The 23242-nt window shown below is 35.5% G+C and overlaps 1 protein-coding gene across 2 annotated transcripts in view; it reads left to right on the top strand.

Moving 5' to 3' along the window:
• The window catches only part of hectd3 (HECT domain containing 3), a 53735-nt gene extending 31385 nt beyond the window's left edge, over positions 1–22350 (top strand). For both annotated transcript variants that reach the window (XM_028811247.2, XM_028811246.2), the window contains exons 9-21: positions 131–212; positions 5376–5558; positions 9486–9538; positions 9630–9694; positions 10870–10973; positions 11871–11984; positions 13173–13262; positions 14633–14839; positions 16317–16446; positions 16715–16789; positions 20537–20618; positions 21022–21093; positions 22132–22350. In XM_028811247.2, the coding sequence (XP_028667080.1) occupies positions 131–212; positions 5376–5558; positions 9486–9538; positions 9630–9694; positions 10870–10973; positions 11871–11984; positions 13173–13262; positions 14633–14839; positions 16317–16446; positions 16715–16789; positions 20537–20618; positions 21022–21093; positions 22132–22216 (1342 nt within the window). In that variant the 3' untranslated portion in view covers positions 22217–22350. The remainder of the gene's footprint in view (positions 1–130; positions 213–5375; positions 5559–9485; positions 9539–9629; positions 9695–10869; positions 10974–11870; positions 11985–13172; positions 13263–14632; positions 14840–16316; positions 16447–16714; positions 16790–20536; positions 20619–21021; positions 21094–22131) is intronic.
• The last annotated feature ends 892 nt before the right edge of the window (positions 22351–23242 follow it).

The raw sequence follows: 23242 nt of genomic DNA, 5'->3' as shown, positions 1-23242 counted from the left end.
TTTAAAGTACTTACGACTGTCTGAAACACAAATTGGAAGACAGCAAATCTAAAAGCTAGTGTTATTATATTCTATTTTTAATTTATTTTTGATAAAGAATATTTTCCATTGGTATTTGTTTTAACTATAGGTTTGCTTTTCTGCTGGATGAATTACTCCCACATCTTGTTCCAGCTTGGGATTATACATTGGGTACCTTTAATCAGTTAAAGGTAAGAATGGACATAGTGTCCTAGTTCAAGAGAGATAGAAAGCTATTTACACAATAATTGACCAATTTGTTTGAGAACCTGAGTCAAATATAGAGGGTGTAAAATACATTTAGTAAGAACACACTGCAAAAAATAGAATAAAAATAGAAAATTCTTGGCATGAGTGTGCTCTGTAGTTGATTGGCACCATGTCCAGGACTGTTTTGTGCATTGCACTGTGCTGTCATGATAGGCTTTGTTCCCCTGCAACCCTTAATTGGATCAATCAATAATCGCACAATCAGCACCTTAGTGATATTATTGAACCTATGATAACCAAATATTATCATGTTTAGAATTCTTGAACTAGGGGAGTATACATAGCTGTATACTTTGTTAAAGACTACTGGCAGATCTCAGGTTCTTACATACTTGCTTTAAAGCAATACATTATTGCTACATAACAACATCACTTTTCGATATCTCTACTTCTGTTAAAGGAATACTCCACCCAAAAATTAATATGATAATATTAAAATATACTTTTTAATATTTTAATATGTAAAATAAGTACAATTTTTATGTTATGTTTTCATGCAGAATGGAGAGAAAAAAGTTTATAATGTAATAGTAAACAATAGTGACCAATGTTGTACAACGGCAAATGATAAGGAAATATACAGTCATATGAAAAAGTTTGGGAACCCCTCTCAGCCTGCATAATAATTTACTTTCAACAAAAAAGATAACAGTGGTATTTCTTTCATTTCCTAGGAACATCTGAGTACTGGGGTGTTTTCTGAACAAAGATTTTTAGTGAAGCAGTATTTAGTTGTATGAAATTAAATCAAATATGAAAATCTGGCTGTGCAAAAATTTGGGTACCCTGGTAATTTTGCTGATTTGAATGCATGTAACTGCTCAATACTGATTACTTGCAACACCAAATTGGTTGGATTAGCTTGTTATGCCTTGAACTTCATAGACAGGTGTGTCCAATCATGAGAAAAGGTATTTGAGGTGGTCAATTGCAAGTTGTGCTTCCCTTTGACTCTCCTCTGAAGAGTGACAGCATGGGATCCTCAAAGCAACTCTTAAAAGATCTGAAAACAAAGATTGTTCAGTATAATGGTTTAGGGCAGGGGTCGGCAACCCGCGGCTCTGGAGCCGCATGCGGCTCTTCAGCCTCCTTGTAATGGCTCCTTTTGGCCTTGACAAAAAAAAAAAAAAACATGAAAATGAATAACGGCAATTTCTTAATTTAATTTGTATATAATATATGTAATATATATAATGTTTATTTACTACTACTACTGTTATACACTTTAACATCTAATTTTTATTTTTATTTATAATTTGTCAACTAAAATATGCGTCACATCTACGTCTATAGCCCTCGCCTTTACCTGCAGGTGGCTTCTGAAGTGTGCGACCCCTGCACTAACCATGAATAAATCCCAAAAATGAAAAATCCCAGAAGAGAACAGAGAGTTTAATTCTGCGTGGATAGAAGCATTTGCCTTCACCGCCAACGACGCTGGCTTACCGGTGTGCTTAATATGTGGCGATAAATTATCGAACAACAAAAAATGTAACGTTGAAAGACATTTTCGAAACAAGCACTCAGCATTCACTGAAAAATACCCAAGTGAAGATGAGCGAAAGAGAGCAATTTCGGAACTGCAACGGAAAGCTGAACAGAGCAAACATACTTTCAAAAAGTGGATCACTTCTCCACAATCAACTACAGCTGCTAGTTTTGTGGCAGCTCAAGAGATCGTAAGGAGGGGTAAGCCGTTCACAGACGGAGAATGCATGAAAGAATCGTTCATAAAAATATCAGAGCATCTATTCTCTGACTTTAAATGTTTTGGTGTTTGAGCGCATGATGACAGTGTTTGCCAGAGATGTACAGAAAGGTACACTCTCTCACTTCCCCTCCCTGAGAGAGTTCAAAGCAGTGAACATTCACATAAATTGTGATTATTTCCACCGTACAATTATTGCAATGCAAGCTGCATTTAGAGAAAGATTCAGTGAGTTCAGAAAGAAAAAAAACACTCTCTCCTTCCCTGGACATCGACCCATCCCTGCTGAACACATCCGCATTCACAGGAGTAAGTAAGCCCGATCTAGAAATTGAACTGGCCGCATAGCGGATAAAGATTTATGGGTGTCCAAGTTCAAATGCCTGACAGCGGATCTTGAAGAAGTCGCCCGTCAGAAGGCTACTCTCGCTAAAGAGCACAAATGGAGTGATATTGAAAACCTCCCCAAACCCGACAAACTTGTTTTCAATACATGGAGTGCCATTCCCGAAACATATATGAACATGAAAAAATATGCATTTGGAGTCCTGTCCATCTTTGGCTCAACATACTTATGTGAGCAAGTTTTCTCAAGCATGAACTTCATAAAGTCCAAATATCTCTCCCACCTCACACATGAGCCTGCAGTCCTGTGTGAAGGTCAAAGTCACATCGTATAGCCCCGACATAGAACAACAACAACATTTATTTATATAGCACATTTTCATACAAAAAGTAGCTCAAAGTGCTAGAGATGATCTGCAGCGAACTTCAGAAACAGAAGTCACATTAAACAGGTGAGAACAATAGCATTTAATAGGCTAATATTTAAAAAAAAACAAAAAAACATTTATTTCAGACCCGGAGCTGATGTAGGTTTTTTTGTATGTTCAGGTGCTTCAGTTGATTGCTGGCTGAGAGGGAAACCTGAAGAGGATGAGAGCACACTGAAATGGAATTTTATGTTTACTTTTTTAAAGCTGCTAAGCTACAGCTAAATGTTTTATTTATATTAAAGTGGGCTAGTTTTTATTTTTATTTTATACAGGTATAGGAAGGACTCAAATAGGCCTGCAGAGTTCAGTTAAATTTATTTCAAAGTAGGCCTACACATGCACACTGCACTTCTGTTTGTTGTATTCCGTGGTTGTAACATGTAAAATCTAAAAAAAGATTAAAACTTTTAAAAGTTTATAAGCTGTGTTATGTTTTGCGGCTCCAGACTATTTTTCTTTGGAGGAAGAGGGGGCAAAATGGTTCTTTTGATAGTGAAGGTTGCAGACCCCTGGTTTAGGGGAAGGCTACAAAAAGCCATCTCAGAGGTTTAAACTGTCAGTTTCAACTGTAAGGAATGTAATCAGGAAATTGGAGGCCACAGGCAGAGTTGCTGTTAAACCAGGTCTGACAGGCCAAGAAAAATACAGGAGCAGCATATGTGTAGGATTGTGATTATGGTTACAGACAACCTACAGATCACCTCCAAAGACCTGCAAGAACATCTTGCTGTAGATGGTATATCTGTATATTGTTCTACAATTCAGCGCAATTTACACAAAGAACATCTATATGGCAGGGTGATGAGAAAGAAGCCCTTTCTGCACTCACAGCACAAAAAGAGTCGCTTGTTGTATGCAGATGCTCATTTAGACAAGACCAGATTCATTTTGGAACAAAGTGCTTTGGACTGATGAGACAAAAATTTAGTTATTTGGTCATAACAAAAAGTGCTTTGCATGGCGGAAGAAGAACACCACATTCCAAGAAAAACACCTGCTACCTTCTGTCAAATTTGGTGGAGGTTCCGTCATGCTGTGTGGCTAGTTCAGGGACTAGGGCCCTTGTTAAAGTCGTGGGTCGGATGAATTTAACCCAATATCAACAAATTCTTCAGGATAATGTTCAAGTATCAGTCACAAAGTTGAAGTTACGCAGGGGTTGGATATTCCAACAAGACAATGACCCAGAACACAGTTCAAAATCTACAAAGGCATTCATGCAGAGGGAGATGTACAATGTTCTGGAATGGCAGTCACAGTCCCTGACTTGAATATCATTGAAAATCTATGGGATGATTTGAAGCAGGCTGTCCATGCTCAGCAGCCATCAAATTTAACTGAATTGGTGAGATTTTGTATGGAAGAATGGTCAAAAATCCCTCCATCCAGAATCCAGACATTCATCAAAGGCTATAGGAGGCGTCTAGAGGCTGTTATATTTGCAAAAGGAGGCTCAACTAAGTATTGATGTCATGTCTCTGTTGGGGTGCCCAAATATACGCACCTGTCTAATTTTGTTATGATGCATATTGCATATTTTCTGTTAATCCAATAAACTTAATGTCACTGCTGAAATACTACTGTTTCCATAAGGCATGTCATGTATTAAAAGGAAGTTGCTACTTTGAAAGCTCAGCCAATGATAAAAAAAAATTCATATGAATTAAGAGGGATTCCCAAACTTTTTCAAATGACTGTAAGCACACGTCATAAACAAGAAACTAAAGTCTCAGAGTATTGGCTTTTTGAAATTAATGAGAGGGAGAGGTGGGTCTTCAATAAAAAAAAAAAAAATCAGTCCTCGGAGTCATTAGCTTCTTCTTTATGGTGTATGCTGATAATTCCGGAAGTATCTATTTAACAATACTTTAGTTAAAAAGGTTGTATTTTGTGCATTCAGTTGGATAACTTGTGGATAGTGGATTATGCAACACAAGTAATGTGAGATTTTCTTTTCTTTGTTCACATATTTTTCCATTGTACAGCATTGATCACTATTGGCTAATATATCATTTTTCTTCTTCATTCTGTGAAAACATGAGATTAAACGTTTTTCGAGGCCACCACTACAAACTACATGGTTTAACTTACATATAAAAATTTTTATTTTAGAGTGGAGTACTCCTTTAATGGGAGACTGTCCTCCTTTCCTTCTGAATCATTGTAATGATAAAGTAATGTTCAGGGAACTCCTTCATTAGACTTATGAATATATCCATTGTGGGTTGTAGTAATTTGTTTCCCAAGGAGCATGATTTCTTAAACTGTGGTGAGAAAACACACAGACAATTTAAGCGTTTTGTAAGAGACTGCCCTTCCCTGTGTTCCCTTAATTACTTTACCTATGTCAGTGGACTAGATAGATAGATAGATAGATAGACTAGTGCTCCTATATGGGAGAAAATATTGTCACGTACCCTCTATTCGGTTTAAAGTTGAGACACTGGTAACTATCTTTTAGGCTTAAGCAGTACCTCTTACCAGTTTTCACTAATTAAGCATTTCATAAATGATCTTCTTAGGTCAAAATATATACTTGTAATATGTTATCCCATGTCAGTAGCTCATATTAATAAAAGAATCCTGAACTTGTCTTTCAGTATGTCAAGCAGTTTTTGCTTTTATCAAAAAGGCGTGCTGCCTTGATTATGCAGTGCCTGAAAAACTCTGAGACAAGCAAGCCAAATTTCATGCCAAGACTCTACATAAACCGTCGTCTAGCAATGGAACATCGAGACAACCCATCTCTTGATCCCAGCTGTAAAAATTCTGTTTTTAGTCAGGTACTATCTCTTGCTATTATTAAACTGCTGCAACTAATTTGATCTGTACTACTATTTGATTATTTATTTGCTCAAATTGATTTGGGTCTGCTAAAAGTTTAAACACACCCAAGAGAATGAAAAGGAAAAGATAATGTAAGCATTCTGTCTTTTAGGAAACAAAGGAAATCTGCTTAATTTTAGCGTAGGTAATTATTTGCCATTGTATAATGGGTTTACTGTTACAAATCTGGACTAATCAAGTGGTCCAAAGCTGTAGTCTAAGAATTTAATAATGGTATCTGTCAGGTTTAGTCAGCCAAAGATTAGCAAACTTGGAAGTAAAGTTTAAGGTGTTTAAAATGTCGTATGCCTTGTAGCAGTCTCTGTCTTTTGAGTTCACAACATATTATATTGTTGAGAATATACTGCTGAGTAAAATATAAGTCATAAATTTATTTTTAAAATTTTTGTTTTAGATATGTTGTGATTCATTATAGTTCAGTTAGGTTTAAGTTTGTGTTCAAGTGGACCACTAACTTGAACAGCAAATGCAGCACCTGTAAATGTTGGCATATCATTCACTTCTTTTCCCCACCAGTTATCCACCAAATATGCTGGCTTCTGGGTTCTGCTTTTGGGATGTACATTTTCAGTAGTGCTGGGCGGTATGACCAAAATTCTATATCACGGTATTTTTCAAAATTATACCAGTTTCACGGTATTCAACTGTATTTTTTTCCCATGCAGTAGACTGGCTAACAGTAACCTATTCCACTGTCATGAGAATTGTACATTGTACAAAAAAATATTTTAATGTGCACACAAGTATTAATAAAGGTTTACATGGCCCCATAAAGTGATAGTTTTCAAGAGAGTGGCACTAATGAAGGGAGGGAATCACATTGCATGACAGATGCAGTCAAAATACAGAACCTTTTTATTAAACAAAGTTTACAAACAATTTAAACTAAAATTTTGACAACATATTTTCAACCATCCAAAGAGGCATTTAGACTTAGTAAAATATCCAGAGGTGCTTGTCAAAAGTTGTATTGCACTGAACATGTCTTAGAAAAGGAATAAATAGTAAATATTTTTTGTAAACCAACTACACTTTCTGTTAATGTTAACAATCTCTGTCCACTGACACGTTAAAGTCACTTTTTAAACAACTTTACCATCATTAACTGCATAATATTTAAACTAATAAATAATAATAAAATAAATAATAGTGCAACTTCTAGTAATAATACTATTACTTCAAGCCCAGGTGCATTACACAGTATTCACCAAATAAAAATAAAATAAAACAAGTGCAATTTGGTGATGACATCTTTACCAACTGAACCATCATTAAGGAAAATTGCATTAAATGGACCTTGCTTCAAGCTAAGTTATATACATAAAAAATAAAACTTGCACTTACAATGCTATTTGTGGTATAGCCCTACGGAAGCGTATTAGGGCCATGGTGAAGAAAAAAAAAAAAACTATATGTCAAGAATAAAGTCGACATGTTGACTTTATTCTCAACATTTCCACTTTATTCTTGCCGGTTTTTTCGAGATTAAAGTCCACATTTCCACTTTATTCTCATAGTTCTCATTAAAGTAGAATGTCGTAAACTAAACTTCATCCTAAAATCAATGTTTAATTTACTAGATTTTTTCAAACTCCGTCATAACTATTGTAGCACATTAAATGCTGTGTGTTAAGTGTTCCCCGACCCAACTGTTAATTGCTACGCGCTTCTTAAACTGACTTCCCCTGCACTAAGAGGAGGCACAGACAGCTATCACCGCACAGAATACATTCACTTCATGATATTCCTGCTCTCTGAAAATTTAGAATGCTAAGGTAAATACTTGATATCATTTTCATGATGAAATGCCTTAAAGCAGGTATTAAACATGCACGGTAGTGTGGCGGTAGTGCTGCTCCCTCGCAGTAAGTGTAGAGAACTTTATGGCAGGTGTGACGAGGCTCCAAAAAACTGGATGTATGAATGGGTATCGAACAGGTTTAACTTAAATATTGTGCAAATGTTGGATTCGTGATCTGGTGGTCGGAGACACGAACACAGAATTTAATGGATATTCTTCTGAGCGGACTTTCTTTATTGCATGCGTGCTGTCTCTGTCTGACGTAACAAACCCCCAGTTCCTATCCTTCCTTTTTCTTTCTCCACATAACCAATCACCACACGATAAACGTTTTTGTGAAATTAAAACTAGTTATAAACTTAGACCACAGAGTGTTCAGAACTTCAAAAAAATCTTCGTTATACATGTTTAATTATGCCAACCATTCAGGGTTGCGCCCATCCCAGCAAGCATTGTGTGTGAGGCAGGAGCAGATCCTGAACGTGGCGCCAGCACATCGCAGGGTGAATACAAGCAATACATACACTGGGAGGGTCAATATAGCATAACAAAACCCCACATCCTACATGACTTTGAAAGGAAACTGAAGCACGCTGAGTAAACCCACCAGAAAAACATACAAATTCAAGGCAGGGAACACCCAGGACCCCCTTGCTGCGAGGCAACAGTGTCACCTCCAAGCCACCGTGCCCCCACATGATTAATACATGTTTTAATGTTTTAATTTATCTTAGCATTCTTAATGTTCAGAGAGCAAGAATATCATGAAATTAATGTATTCTGTGTGCTGCCTGCGCCTCCTCTTAGTGCAAGAGGAAGTCAGTTTAAGAAGCACGTAGCAATTAACATGGCTCCGGGAACACTTAACACAAAGCATTTAATGTGTTACATAACTTATGATGGGTTTTGAGAAAATCTAGTAAATTAAATATTCATTTTAAGATTAAGTTTAGTTTACGATGTTCTACTTTAATGACAAATTACGATAATAAAGTCGACATAAATGGCAAGAATAAAGTAGAAATGTCGAGAATAAAGTCAACATGTCGACTTTATTCTTGTCATAAGCATCAAGATTAAAGTGGAAATGTCAAGAATAAAGTCAACATGTCGTCACACCATTACGCAGTACCCAGGTACATTACACAGTATTGAAAAAAAATAAAACAAGTACAAATTGGCTTGCAGTATTATCCAGTAGTATAGAAACAGTATTGACACATTTGAACATAATGGTCCACATCCAACCTTTTAAAACTAAACTATCTCCAGACAACAGACACGGCTCCTTTTTTCGTCAAAAGTTCTGTGTCATCATGTTCAATTTTATTGTCTGCTGTAGCTTCAGTTTTGGAATGTTCTCTGCCCATTTTCACCATTCAATACCTCCACTAACGCATGTACTCTGTTGTATGCGTGTTTAGCGGTGCAGCAGTGAAAAAGGTCCCTCCTTAAACAGTTTGCCGCTGCGCCACGTTCTGCGTTGTTTAGGCTATTTAAACTGGTGTTGCGGTATAGGAAAAATCCATATCATAACAAAAATAAAAAACAGTTTTTGGTATGAACCAGTATACTGCCCAGCACTAATTTTCATATAATGTGTACATTTAATTGAAATCCTTTCTTTTAAAGTGGAACTGATTGGAACTTAAACTGTCTTTTAAATATTTGTGAGGGCAGAGTTCTCTAATCTGTGAGACCTTCTTCCAGATGAAGAGGAACACTCTATATCTTAAATACAGAAAGAGTAAACAGAAAAAAAATAATTAACAAGTGGTTATTGCAAAGTTATTTTCATACTTACAGTAAAAAAAAATATTTCTACTAAGGAGTATCTGTTAGGCTATGCATTGTGTGTTGACTATACTGAAACTTTCGAGCATCTGTTTAAGTAAATCTATTTTGTTGTTAATGTACTCTATTGCACTCTAGTATACATTCAGTATGATATGTAAATATCAGTTTTATTTGTTTTTTGATTACTACAGTCATTTAAATTAAATCAGTTTTACCATTGGTTTTGCACTTCTTTCAGTTATGTTAATCTCCTTATTTCAACCAGGTGTATGAGGGTCTGAAGCCTACTGATAAATATGAAAAGACTCTTGATTACAGGTATTTTTGTAGGTGCTTCACACTAACCTCACAACATTACATATTCTAATTCAGAATCAGAATGATAAACTCATTTATGTTTAATTTCTAGATGGCCTGTGCGGTATGACCAGTGGTGGGAGTGCAAGTTTATTTCAGAAGGAATCATTGACCAAGGTATTTTAATTTGAAGTGATTGATAAAAGAATTATCATTCTCATCTTTTATACGTGCTGACGAAGGTTCATGTAAATTGAGCATTTACTATACAAATAGTGTGGCCACCAGGGGGTGCTCTGCTCCCCATACCTGACATGGACACAAGTTTAGCACAACACACACTTTTTATATTTACAGGGGAAGCAAGTAGCAAAGCACAAATAATACTTTCCACGGCACTTTTTCTTCCTTGGTCTGACCTTCCACTTCCACTCCTCTCAGCAAGCTTTGTCTCCCTTCCTCCCGACCCTGGCTCCCTGAATGAAGTGAAGCGGCTCCTTTTATAGAGCCAACTGGAAGTGCTCCAGGTATCCCATAGTCCAGCAGCACTTCTGGGTGTGGTAGAAGTGATGCAATAAAGGGCTCTGCATTTCATACTGTACCTCCTGGCAGCACCCACAGGACCCAATTTCAATTCAATTTCAACACCAAACTTCAATTTCCATGAAGTCCTGTGGGAGTCCATCGTGCTGGAGCAACCCCAGGGGGGCTGCCCTGTAGAGTTCCAGGGGAGATAATACCCAGAGCATGCTCTCTTCCCTGGTCCTTCTACTGCAGGGTGGTTACAGTATAAGATTGTATAGCGTCTTTCATGTAAACAGTTAGGGGCCTTTATTTATTTATTTTTACTTTTAACAGCATATTTCCATTGCATTCTGATTTTTTCTTTCCTTTGATAGCAATATTTTTCGTGAAATTTTTGTCAGTTTTATTTTACATTTTATATATCATGAAGTGAAGATCAGTTCTGGGCAGGAGTCCCATCTTTGAAGATTTGTCTTGTTCTTATTGTGTTGGAAAAAGTGATACTTTTCAGGTGCTCACGTTCCTTTCCACAGTCCACAGATTTTGCTTTCTGGTTGATAGACAAATCTCTTTCCTGATGTGCCACTGTGTTTTTGTACCTGTATTGAATTATTATCCAGTTCAGAGCAGGTTCCTCCTTTGTACTTTTTTCTGCTTAGTTAAGCTCCTGGTCTTTGTAACACGAGGAGGATAAGTATGTTAGAAAAAAATAGATATATTGTTTTTATTACTTACTAGATAATAACATTTTGATTGCAATTAATTATCTTTTATTATTAAAGTAGAAGCAATAGGACTAATATTTTTTTCCCCCTAATAACTCTTAGGTGGTGGTTTTCGGGACAGCCTGGCTGACATGTCTGAGGAGCTATGTCCAAGTTCTGCTGAGTGCCCTGTGCCTTTACCATTTTTCACTCGAACATCTAACCAGGTAACCTGATCATATCTGTGGTTTGTAGTTTCAAAATGTGTATGCAGTGCTTAAAATTCGATAATTGGTGGTTCACCCTTAGCCTTTGTTGACAAAGCATTTCAAGGATGAGCCCAGTAAGGGCTGTATTCTTCCATCTTTCCACTTCCACGTCAGCTCCATGCAGCTCAGCCACTACTGTGCCCAGCCTCGTACTCACTGATCACTTAAACTTTTTGTTCAGTTTTCCTGCTTTCTCTTTCATTATTCATTATTTGTACATAGCCATTTATAATATGCATACATGTGTAACAGTACAAGCCTGCTAAGCCTTATGTCACCTTTGTGAAGTTGGCAGCATTAGCAGTTACTTGGGCTGAAGGAGTGTTCCTTTAGCTCAATTTCCTAAGACATTACTTTCCTGCATGGGCTGGTTGGTGCTGAACAGAAACCGTGTGTTTAGGTTCATCTTAGGAAGCAACTTTGTTGAACCATCTGGCAATACCTTCACGGGTATGTGCTTGAGCATTTCTTCATTTGATTTTAAGCGGAAGGTGTTTTTCCCATAAGGTTAAAACCTGTTGTACAACATTTAACATGCTGTATGGCGTGCTCATTCAGTTGTATAAGAAATTTCCCACAGTAAGGTTATGCCACTAAAATAATTGTATGTAGATTTTTTTGCTTCATTTTACCATTTGTAATTTGCGAAAAATTACTTTGTGGCAGTGTTTTTGACAGAGTTCAGTACATTTTCCTTTGAAGTAATTTTTACATTAATATCACCATTTTGCCTAGCTTCATTTATACAATAGACAGTTAAGAATAATTGTGAAAGAAGATGTCAAAGATAATATAAAGTATACTTATGTTTCTCCAATGCTCTTAAAATCGGACTAATTTTTATTTTCTTTGCAGTGTGCTGGAGAAGGGCGAGATCGGTATGTCCCAAACCCCTCATGCAAGGAGTTTCACAAATACGAGTGGATTGGACAGCTAATGGGAGCAGCGCTTAGGGGAAAGGAATTTCTAGTAAGTGAACAGGAGATACGTGATTTTTTTTTTTTTTTTTTTTTTGCAACGAGACTGAATCAAAGCAATATACACGGGTGGGCAAAAGAACGTTTACAGTTCTGAATACACAAAACACAGAGATTATTCTTGTATTATTATTTATTTATTAATTACTGTATTATTTGTCTTCTTCTTCTTCATTATTATTATTATTTTGCATCCTTACTTATGATTATCGTTTAGGTAAAGTGTAAATAATGAAGGCAGGTAATTTGAGCACGTACAAGATTGTATCTGGGTGCACCTAAAGTTAATAAAGCTATGGAATTAATAAAGCTATTATAATACCGGGTAATCATAACCTGCATGCCTTTTTCCATCCGAGCAACTGTAAACCTACTTTTGCCCAACCCTGTGTGTGTGTAAATTATCAAAGGGATGTCCTGTGACCCAAATTCACAACAACCCCCCCTACAAGGAGGGTATCCTTGCAACATATAATGTTGAAACTATAATGCAATCAGTTCAAGACCAAAAGCAAGAAATGAGTTTCCTTATACTATTTCCAAATTGGGCTAAACCATTTTAATAAGCATTTATGTACTGTATATTAATAAATTTTTTTAATATCAGAACAATTACAGAAAATTTAAATTTTCCGATGTACATTCCTAATAAAATTCTAACTAAGCGACTTTCCAAAAGCAGTGCTTTTTCCTATTCTTATCTGCTTACTCTGTGCTGCTGAAATTTCAAGAAAGCTTCTTCCCATTAAAAAAAAATAAAATGAAGTGATAATTAATCATGACTTTTACCTCATTAGCCTTCATCCCCAGCCTACCATCCATCCAACAAAATGTACATCTGTATTAGCCCAAAAGGTTAAGATGCACCCTTTCTCTAAAACATTTTCAACACATACAGTATAATCTGGGAAAGCTAAGCAATTTTAAGCTAAATTAAAGAAGAGAAACCTTAGCCTTATCATTTACTGAATTGTTTGAAAGGATATGGTTTGTAAAGGTGTACATCTGCATTAGTCATTTAAACAACCAATTCAGTGGCTAGAACATAAGTGAGGTAAAGTGAGTTGTTCCAGAGGCCTGAGCAACAAATTTATTTATTTACAAACTTACTTATTGATGTATGTCTTTTTTACAATACTGGTATTCATTTTTTCAGTATAGTTTCTATGATGCCTTTTAGGTACTGGCCCTGCCTGGAATTGTGTGGAAAAGGTTGACAGGGGAAACAGTGAGCTGGAACAAGGATTTCCCTGCAGTTGATTCTGTTCTGGTGAGAAATGCAGTATTTACAGCTGGAAAGCATTTATATTTGAAAACTTTCTAAAGATGTCATGCAGTGTAACAAGACATTTTGTTTACTAATTAAAATTTCTGACATTTTTGTTTGTAATATGTGTAATAATAATGATAATTATTCAAGATTATATACATATTCAGGTACCTCTGAAAATGAAGACATATTGTTTTCCCAAAGTAAGCTCAGTGTTATGTTTGGCATACTGTGGCACACATAACATATTGTATATATTTTAATTCTTATAGACAGTCTGCATTTGTGTGGCTCTTGTTTTTGAAAAAGTGCTATGTTTAAGCTTTACCTTAATACAACTCCAACTGGGACTTGTGAGAACTGAAAATACATTTATAGAAACAGAGGAAAAACAAGAAAATGACATGTTTTGTCAGAAATAGAAAGCAATTGGGAGAAATTAACAAAATAACGTTTATGCTTTTGGAACCTACCAATAGCAAATGGGAAATTTAACTAAAGTATAGTCTTAAGTTATTTGACTGAGTTTATGGTAAAACATGAAAACACAAAAAATAGAATTAAAAACACCACAGGACCTCTAGTGATCATGTGTCTTTGGATTTAAAAAGTTTAGAGCATAATTGTAAAATCTTCTAAACAGGCAGTGTGTTTAAAGTATTTTATTTTTTATATACAAAAGCATTGACACATATTGCCCCCACTGCAAACCTTTCATAATAATTATACACTGAGTGCAAAGTATAGTGGTTAAGCAATGCATTTTCAGCAGCCTTTCTCTTTCTCTACAGCAAAGGTAAAAGGACAGAAGATTGCAAATAATTAGGAACACTGAAAAAAGCTGCAAGTTTAATTTGTAGACCTTTTCATTTTTAAAATTACTATTGTGTTATTACAAATACTTGCATAATCAAATTTCAAATATTGTAATAGCCAGCAATATGGCCATTATTAAAATCTGATTAAAGACAAATCACTTAAAATGCAGAGTCTGAATATTTTCCTAGTGTTTGTGTGAGTTTCTCACTGGGTAATTCAGTTTTCCTTCTACATCTTAAAGATGAGCACATTTGATTAATTAGCACCTCTAAACTGAACCTGTATGTGTGTCTGGCGGTGTCCATGAGTGTGCAGTACAGTATACTAGTATTTCATAGAAGAATTAAGCAGGTATAGGAAATTGACAAATGTTTGAAATCATAATTATAATTATGTGTTTTCTACAGCACTAATATTCTCCTGAAAGGCAGTATTTAAAGTTGATTTACTGTATAGTTCCTGATGGTACAGTAAAGTAAAAGTCTAAAATAAAATAACACAACATGAAAACGTTTGGAGTATTGTTGAAAATTTTCTATATTTCCATCAAGGTAAAATTGTTGGAGTCCATGGAAAGCATGGATAAGGAAACCTTTGAGTTCAAGTTCGGTGAGGAGTTAACATACACTACACAACTGAGTGATGGAAGAGTGGTTGATCTAAAGCCTGGAGGAGAGACTATGGTAGTACAATATGAGGACCGAAAGGAATTTATCCAGTTGGTGCAGAAAGCACGACTAGAAGAAAGCTGTGAACAGGTGCACTTTGAATAAAAGCAGAAATATATTAAAATATTATAACTTTATAATATGCAGAAATAATAATGAGACCAGTATGTTTGTAAACCATTTATCTTTTGCCTTGGCTTGTGCAGCTGCAGATTGAAATTCTTTGTGGCTCTTATCATCAATTTGAACATTAATTTTCATCAACAGTGTATCAGTGTTCATAATTTACAGTATCATTACATCTGTAAAGTAGACTTTCTTTCAGCTTGCCAATATTTAATATACTCTGCCTGCTTAGTATTTAAATGCATGTGGAAACATTTTTAATGAATTTTTCCAAAACCTAAATTCAAGAGAATTTTTAAAATCAGATTTTAGTGAAATGAGACAGTAGTCTAAAGTATTTTCTGGCATTCAGTTCAATGGAGATTTTGATTAAATTGTCTATAGGAAGTAAATGTACCCTTTCAAATTCATTATTTTTAGCCTGGCTTCGATTAAAGGTAAAGTAAATTAAGTTTTATTTGCACATTGTAACACAAAGAGTGCAACTGAAAAGGAAGTGCTTCAATTTTAACAAAAAATGTTTTAAAAATAAAGTAGTACTATTTCTGTATAGAGTAGCTTAAGATTCCAACCATTGTATTCTCTGTCCTAGTTAACCATTACATGAAAACTGTTGTGTACTGCTACAGCCCTGTGTCAAGTACTAAACAAAAGGGATCCCGTAGTTTTGATATTTCATTTTTCAAATGCATTTTAACATTATTAGAAAAAAGCTTTTGTCATGAGATATACTTTATATTGTACTCACTGAACAGCCTTTGACACAGAGATCAGATTTTTTGTTATCCAAATTGAGAGGATAGACTTTGTGGTGCTTTAGTTTTTATTTTAAAGAAACTTAATCCATTTAAAACTTTTATATCTTCTTCTGATCTGTCTTTCCAGAACTTTTTCCAGAGGCTATTTAAAAGATACTTGTTAAACACTGACTGTTTATTTTAAGTTGCACTGCCTAATGGATGAGTCATATATATGGGAAACTCAGATTTTATTCTGAAATAATATATAGTCCCTACATCTGATAATAAGTAGAGGGCCAATTATACTTTTAAGTGGCTAAGAAGGCAGTTGGTTGGTTGATTTTTTTAGTATGTTATCCCCTAGCATAGTTACAAATTTATGATCATTGTGTACTTTCCCAAAGATGTATATTATAACTATGTCTAAGACAAGTATGTATATTTTTAGTCTTAGGCTTTTAGGGCAAAAGATTGAGTAGTAAGGAGTATATGTAGACTTTCTTTAAGCTTAAACCTATAAATATAGGCTAATGTACATTTTCTTCAATAAATTATTTTCATAAATGCCCCTGTGCATTAGAATAAAATAAAATGTTACTAGGAAGAAATATCCTTTAGTAATTGACTACCAAATCACCTAGAGAATGTGTTTTCTTTAGTATTGTTGGATCACAAATTCTTAATCATATATTCATTTCAAGATTGCAGCAATACAGCGTGGTCTAATGAAAGTTGTCCCACAAGCTGTCCTTGACCTCTTGACCTGGCAGGAGTTGGAGAAGAAAGTATGCGGAGACCCAGAAATTACAGTTGAAGCCTTAAAGCGCTTGAGTAAGTGAGCAAGTCAACAGAGTCATTCAAGATTTTCAGTGTAAAGTGAAAGGAATATCTGTTGAACTTGGTGAAACATCAACATTGACATTATCAACTAACAATTTAATGCGCAGTTCTGTTTGAACTTTTTTTCCTCATTATACTTTAACTGTTATGCAAGGGTATGGTTAATAAATAAGGTTGTAAACCTCTGTTATACATAGTATATCCTTATGATAAAATGTCAAATATTGTAAAGAGAATAACACCTCAGATTTTCTTGTAGCACGATATGAAGATTTGGGACAGACAGATGCAAGAGTCCAGTATCTCTGGGAGGCACTAACAAATTTCACAAATGGTTAGTATGGAATGGGTATTGGTGAATTAGAACCATATTGGAAAACTTAGTAATTTAATTTTTTTATATATAACATATATAAAATATGTGTGTAGTGCTTTATTTATTTATTTATTTATTTATATATATATATATATATATATATATATATATATATATATATATATATATATATATATATATATACAGTGGTGTGAAAAACTATTTGCCCCCTTCCTGATTTCTTATTCTTTTGCATGTTTGTCACACAAAATGTTTCTGATCATCAAACACATTTAACCATTAGTCAAATATAACACAAGTAAACACAAAATGCAGTTTGTAAATGGTGGTTTTTATTATTTAGGGAGAAAAAAAAATCCAAACCTACATGGCCCTGTGTGAAAAAGTAATTGCCCCCTGAACCTAATAACTGGTTGGGCCACCCTTAGCAGCAATAACTGCAATCAAGCATTTGCGATAACTTGCAATGAGTCTTTTACAGCGCTCTGGAGGAATTTTGGCCCACTCATCTTTGCAAAATTGTTGTGATTCAGCTTTATTTGAGGGTTTTCTAGCATGAACCGCCTTTTTAAGGTCATGCCATAGCATCTCAATTGGATTCAGGTCAGGACTTTGACTAGGCCACTCCAAAGTCTTCATTTTGTTTTTCTTCAGCCATTCAGAGGTGGATTTGCTGGTGTGTTTTGGGTCATTGTCCTGTTGTAGCACCCAAGATCGCTTCAGCTTGAGTTGACGAACAGATGGCCGGACATTCTCCTTCAGGATTTTTTGGTAGACAGTAGAATTCATGGTTCCATCTATCACAGCAAGCCTTCCAGGTCCTGAAGCAGCAAAACAACCCCAGACCATCACACTACCACCACCATATTTTACTGTTGGTATGATGTTCTTTTTCTGAAATGCTGTGTTCCTTTTACGCCAGATGTAACAGGACATTTGCCTTCCAAAAAGTTCAACTTTTGTCTCATCAGTCCACAAGGTATTTTCCCAAAAGTCTTGGCAATCATTGAGATGTTTCTTAGCAAAATTGAGACGAGCCCTAATGTTCTTTTTGCTTAACAGTGGTTTGCGTCTTGGAAATCTGCCATGCAGGCCGTTTTTGCCCAGTCTCTTTCTTATGGTGGAGTCGTGAACACTGACCTTAATTGAGGCAAGTGAGGCCTGCAGTTCTTTAGATGTTGTCCTGGGGTCTTTTGTGACCTCTTGGATGAGTCGTCTCTGCGCTCTTGGGGTAATTTTGGTCGGCCGGCCACTCCTGGGAAGGTTCACCACTGTTCCATGTTTTTGCCATTTGTGGATAATGGCTCTCACTGTGGTTCGCTGGAGTCGCAAAGCTTTAGAAATGGCTTTATAACCTTTACCAGACTGATAGATCTCAATTACTTCTGTTCTCATTTGTTCCTGAATTTCTTTGGATCTTAGCATGATGTCTAGCTTTTGAGGTGCTTTTGGTCTACTTCTCTGTGTCAGGCAGCTCCTATTTAAGTGATTTCTTGATTGAAACAGGTGTGGCAGTAATCAGGCCTGGGGGTGGCTACGGAAATTGAACTCAGGTGTTATACACCACAGTTAGGTTGTTTTTTAACAAGGGGGCAATTACTTTTTCACACAGGGCCATGTAGGTTTGGATTTTTTTTCTCCCTAAATAATAAAAACCATCATTTAAAAACTGCATTTTGTGTTTACTTGTGTTATATTTGACTAATGGTTAAATGTGTTTGATGATCAGAAACATTTTGTGTGACAAACATGCAAAAGAATAAGAAATCAGGAAGGGGGCAAATAGTTTTTCACACCACTGTATATAAATATATATATATACACAGTGGGGCAAAAAAGTATTTAGTCAGCCATCAATTGTGCAAGTTCTCCCACTTAAAAAGATGAGAGGGGCCTGTAATTTTCATCATAAGTGTACCTCAACTATGAGAGACAAAATGAGAAAAAAAAATCCAGAAAATCACATTGTCTGATCTTTGAAGAATTTATTTGCAAATTATGGTGGAAAAAAAGTACTTGGTCAATAACAAAAGTTCATCTCAATACTTTGTTATATACCCTTTGTTGGCAATGACAGAGGTCAAACGTTTTCTGTAAGTCTTCACAAGGTTTTCACACACTGTTGCTGGTATTTTAGCCCATTCCTCCATGCAGATCTCCTCTAGAGCAGTGATGTTTTGGGGCTGTCGCTGAGCAACACGGACTTTCAACTCCCTCCAAAGATTTTCTATGGGGTTGAGATCTGGAGACTGGCTAGGCCACTCCAGGACCTTGAAATGCTTCTTATGAAGCCACTCCTTCATTACCCGGGCGGTGTGTTTGGGATCATTGTCATGCTGAAACACCCAGCCACGTTTCATCTTCAATGCCCTTGCTGATGGAAGGAGGTTTTCACTCAAAATCTGACGATACATGGCCCCATTCATTCTTTCCTTTACACGGATCAGTCGTCCTGGTCCCTTTGCAGAAAAACAGCCCCAAAGCATGATGTTTCCACCCCCATGCTTTACAGTAGGTATGGTGTTCTTTGGATGCAACTCAGCATTCTTTCTCCTCCAAACACGACGAGTAGAGTTTTTACCAAAAAGTTCTATTTTGGTTTCATTCCTCTTCTGGATCATCCAAATGCTCTCTAGCAAACTTCAGACGGGCCTGCACATGTACTGGCTTAAGCAGGGGGACACGTCTGGCACTGCAGAATTTGTGTCCCTGGCGGAGTAGTATGTTACTGATGGTAGCCTTTGTTACTTTGGTCCCAGCTCTCTGCAGGTCATTCACTAGGTCCCCCCGTATGGTTCTGGGATTTTTGCTCACTGTTCTTGTGATCATTTTGACCCCACGGGGTGAGATCTTGCATGGAGCCCCAGATCAAGGGAGATTATCAGTGGTCTTGTATGTCTTCCATTTTCTAATAATTGCTCCCACACTTCATTTCTTCACACCAAGCTGCTTACCTATTGCAGATTCAGTCTTCCCAGCCTGGTGCAGGTCTACAATTTTGTTTCTGGTGTCCTCTGACAGCTCTTTGGTCTTGGCCATAGTGGAGTTTGGAGTGTGACTGTTTGAGGTTGTGGACAGGTGTCTTTTATATTGATAACAAGTTCAAACAGGTGCCATTAATACAGGTAACGAGTGGAAGACAGAGGAGCCTCTTACAGAAGAAGTTACAGGTCTGTGAGAGCCAGAAATCTTACTTGTTTGTAGTTCACCAAATACTTATTTTCCACCATAATTTGCAAATAAATTCTTTAAAAATCAGACAATGTGATTTTCTGGATTTTTTTTCTCATTTTGTCTCTCATAGTTGAGGTATACCTATGATGAAAATTACAGGCCTCTCTCATCTTTTTAAGTGGGAGAACTTGCACAATTGGTGGCTGACTAAATACTTTTTTGCCCCACTGTACATATATATATATATATATATATATATATATATATATATATATATATATATATATATATATATAGTGTGTGTGTGTGTGTATAATTATTTGTATAATGCTGTATTTTGGCTAAGCAAAAGAAAATCTCAGTCACAGAAAAGAACATTAGTATAGTATTGTAGTAAAAAAAAATATACAGAACAACAGTAAATTACCATAACAATATATGAATTGTACGCACGCAACAGAATGTAAACGTGCAATTACCTGTAAATAATTATTATATGTATTTAAAATAATTACCAATGAAGTCATAGCTAATGCAACTTCCGCTGTTTTTTGATTTTTTTTTTTTCAGAGGATCGCAGTCGCTTCTTGAGATTTGTGACAGGAAGAAGCCGTCTCCCTGCTCCAATCTATATATTCCCTGACAAACAAGGGTGAGTTAGTAATAAAAGTAAGTGGACATTTTAGTTCTTTTATCAAAAGTACAGTATGCTTCTTTACAAGCACAGTACTACTGACTGAAAAATATGAACTGTCACAAACCCTTTCCAATTCCTTCGATTCTTAATGTACATGTTCAAATTTGTCCAGAGACAGAAAGGCTACTGTCCATGGTGGCACAGTTGATTACTAGGCAATGGTTATACTAATAAAGAAAATCTTTGTCATTGAGCCCTTTTACAGTGTACTTATTTTGTTCATATCTTTGTTATTTTGTCAGTTATAGTGTAATTAATTTTATGTTAAGAGTCTTGTGGTAATCTCTGCTGTAAAATTGTTTTGAACTAGTGCTAGTTTTACTCTCATACTTCAGTGTTTTGTGTTGTTTTCTTTCAGAAATGAGACCTCAGATGCACTTCCTCAGTCATCTACCTGCTCAAGCACTTTGTTTCTACCAAATTATCCAAGGTGTGCCTCATTTTTCAGTTCAAAATGTTTAGCAGATCCATTTAGATGGTTCCTCAGGAAAATGGAACAGAGAAGATTATAGCCCCATTAAAAGATGATGTTTTTTATTAAAAGCAGTTACTTAATAATGAATATATATAAAGGTAAAAATGCTAGCAGTTTAGCTGATGAGTTGTTGACTCCGTTATTATTTGTGCCTTATGATGAATCACCTTTTGAATAATAAAAAAGATTTAAAATTCTCATGTCCTTTAAAGGTCAGGACAGCAGTAAGTCTTTCTGAATCTCAAAAATGAAGCGTAAGTCACTTTATTATAAAGCTATAGAAAACAAGCTGGATCAAGCCATCTGATTAAACAAAAATTGATATATTTTTTTTTTTAATTTAAGAAATTGTTTAGAACAAAGGCCTGCAAATACTCGATTTGACACAAGCCAGGAAACCAATCCAGAACTCTTTGGTTCATTTTAGCAGTTATCCTATCATACATAACTTTGTGATGTGTTTCAACACTGAAAATATAATCTGTAAATAGGCAGTGGCCAGGGTAGAAATCAAACTGTGGTCCTTGAAGAAGTGAGGCAACAGCAGCAACCCCACTGTGCCACATTTGAACAACCGAGTTATAAATGTTGTTGAGAAATTCCCGCATCCAGTGACCACAGAGTACATTCAGTTTCTATTGGTTTATTTTTTGTTGCAATATTCAATAGAATAACAAAGGAAGTAGTCAGAGCATCTTAGTGGCAGAATAAACATATTTGTTGCAGACTTCATAACCATGATAAAGATGGAATGAAAAAATATTTTGTGTTTCATCTAAGATAGGAATGTTATCTGTGGAGTACCTGCAAAACAGTTGTCCCTTGTTGGTGTGAGGGTACTTTTTATTAAAAGGGACTGACAATGATGTCATAACAAATACACTGCTTTTTTATTTGATGATTGAATTTTTTACTATTTGTGAAGAAAAATAATTAGTGCCATTAACCACCACCACACTTGTCTAAATAGTTATGTTGTTCTCTTTCTTGCAGTGCTAAAGTCTGCGAAGAGAAGCTTCGGTATGCAGCATACAATTGTGTTGCAATAGATACGGATATGAGTCCCTGGGAGGAATAATCTCATCTGGATAGCTGCAATGTCAATTGTATCAAAGTATTATCTGTTTTTTTATGCACCTTCTGTATTTATAAATCAAGATAAGAAATACCAAGCATTGTTGCTAATGAAACTTCTATATATTAGAAACTGAATTCTTGTATCGTCCTTGTGTTTTTAAATGAAACCAAGAACTGTGATGATATCACTTTATCATAACCTACATAAATACTTTGGTCCAAAAAAAAAAAATCACGCTCACAAGAACGAATTTGCAAAAACTGGTAATACTAGTAATTTGAATCTTTTCATATATGATACATATAAAAAGCTAAAAACGTTTAGCTGGTGATTAACTACGGTACTCCTTTCCTGTGATAAATCCACACACAGAATGTTTTATGTATATTTGATTTCTTGACAATTATAATTTTATGATCTCTTCTGCATAACAAAATAAGGAATTCAGTAGATGAGAGAAGACCATTCAGTTTATTAAGCTTGTCTAGTTGGATAAAAGCCAAGGTGCTTCATGTACATCTACATTTTATAACAGTATTATAAAACCTCACTGAAAGAGGTGTATTATATAAAAAATATTTTATGAAACAAAGATAATGTCAACAATGGATAAAGCAGGAAGCTGCTACAGTGATTTAAAAGTATCCTGGCCTTTATTACAGAATTATTTAAATGGGCAGCCCGTTTATAAATTACAAATGACATGTATAAGGCCTATAAAAAGTATTCACCCTTTGGAAGTTCTTATATTTTACTTTTACATAAAATTGAATCACGTTGTATTTAATTTGGCTTTTTTGACACTGATCAACAGAAAAATACTCTTTAATGTAAATGTGAAAACAGCTGTCTGCAAAGTGGTCTAAATTAATGACAAATATAAATAACAAAATAATTGATTTCATAAGCATTCATAGTATTCATTTATTTTAATATGACACACCTAAGTCATCACTGGTGCAGCCAACTAGTTTTAGAAATCACATATTTAGTTAAATACTAATCACCTGTCTGTACCCAGGGTGT

Source organism: Erpetoichthys calabaricus, chromosome 10 (genome assembly GCF_900747795.2).
Source record: "Erpetoichthys calabaricus chromosome 10, fErpCal1.3, whole genome shotgun sequence".
Classification (NCBI taxonomy): Eukaryota; Metazoa; Chordata; class Cladistia; order Polypteriformes; family Polypteridae; genus Erpetoichthys; species Erpetoichthys calabaricus.
The sequence above is the reverse complement of the archived record's forward strand: the minus strand, read 5'-3'. Positions and strand labels throughout refer to the sequence as shown.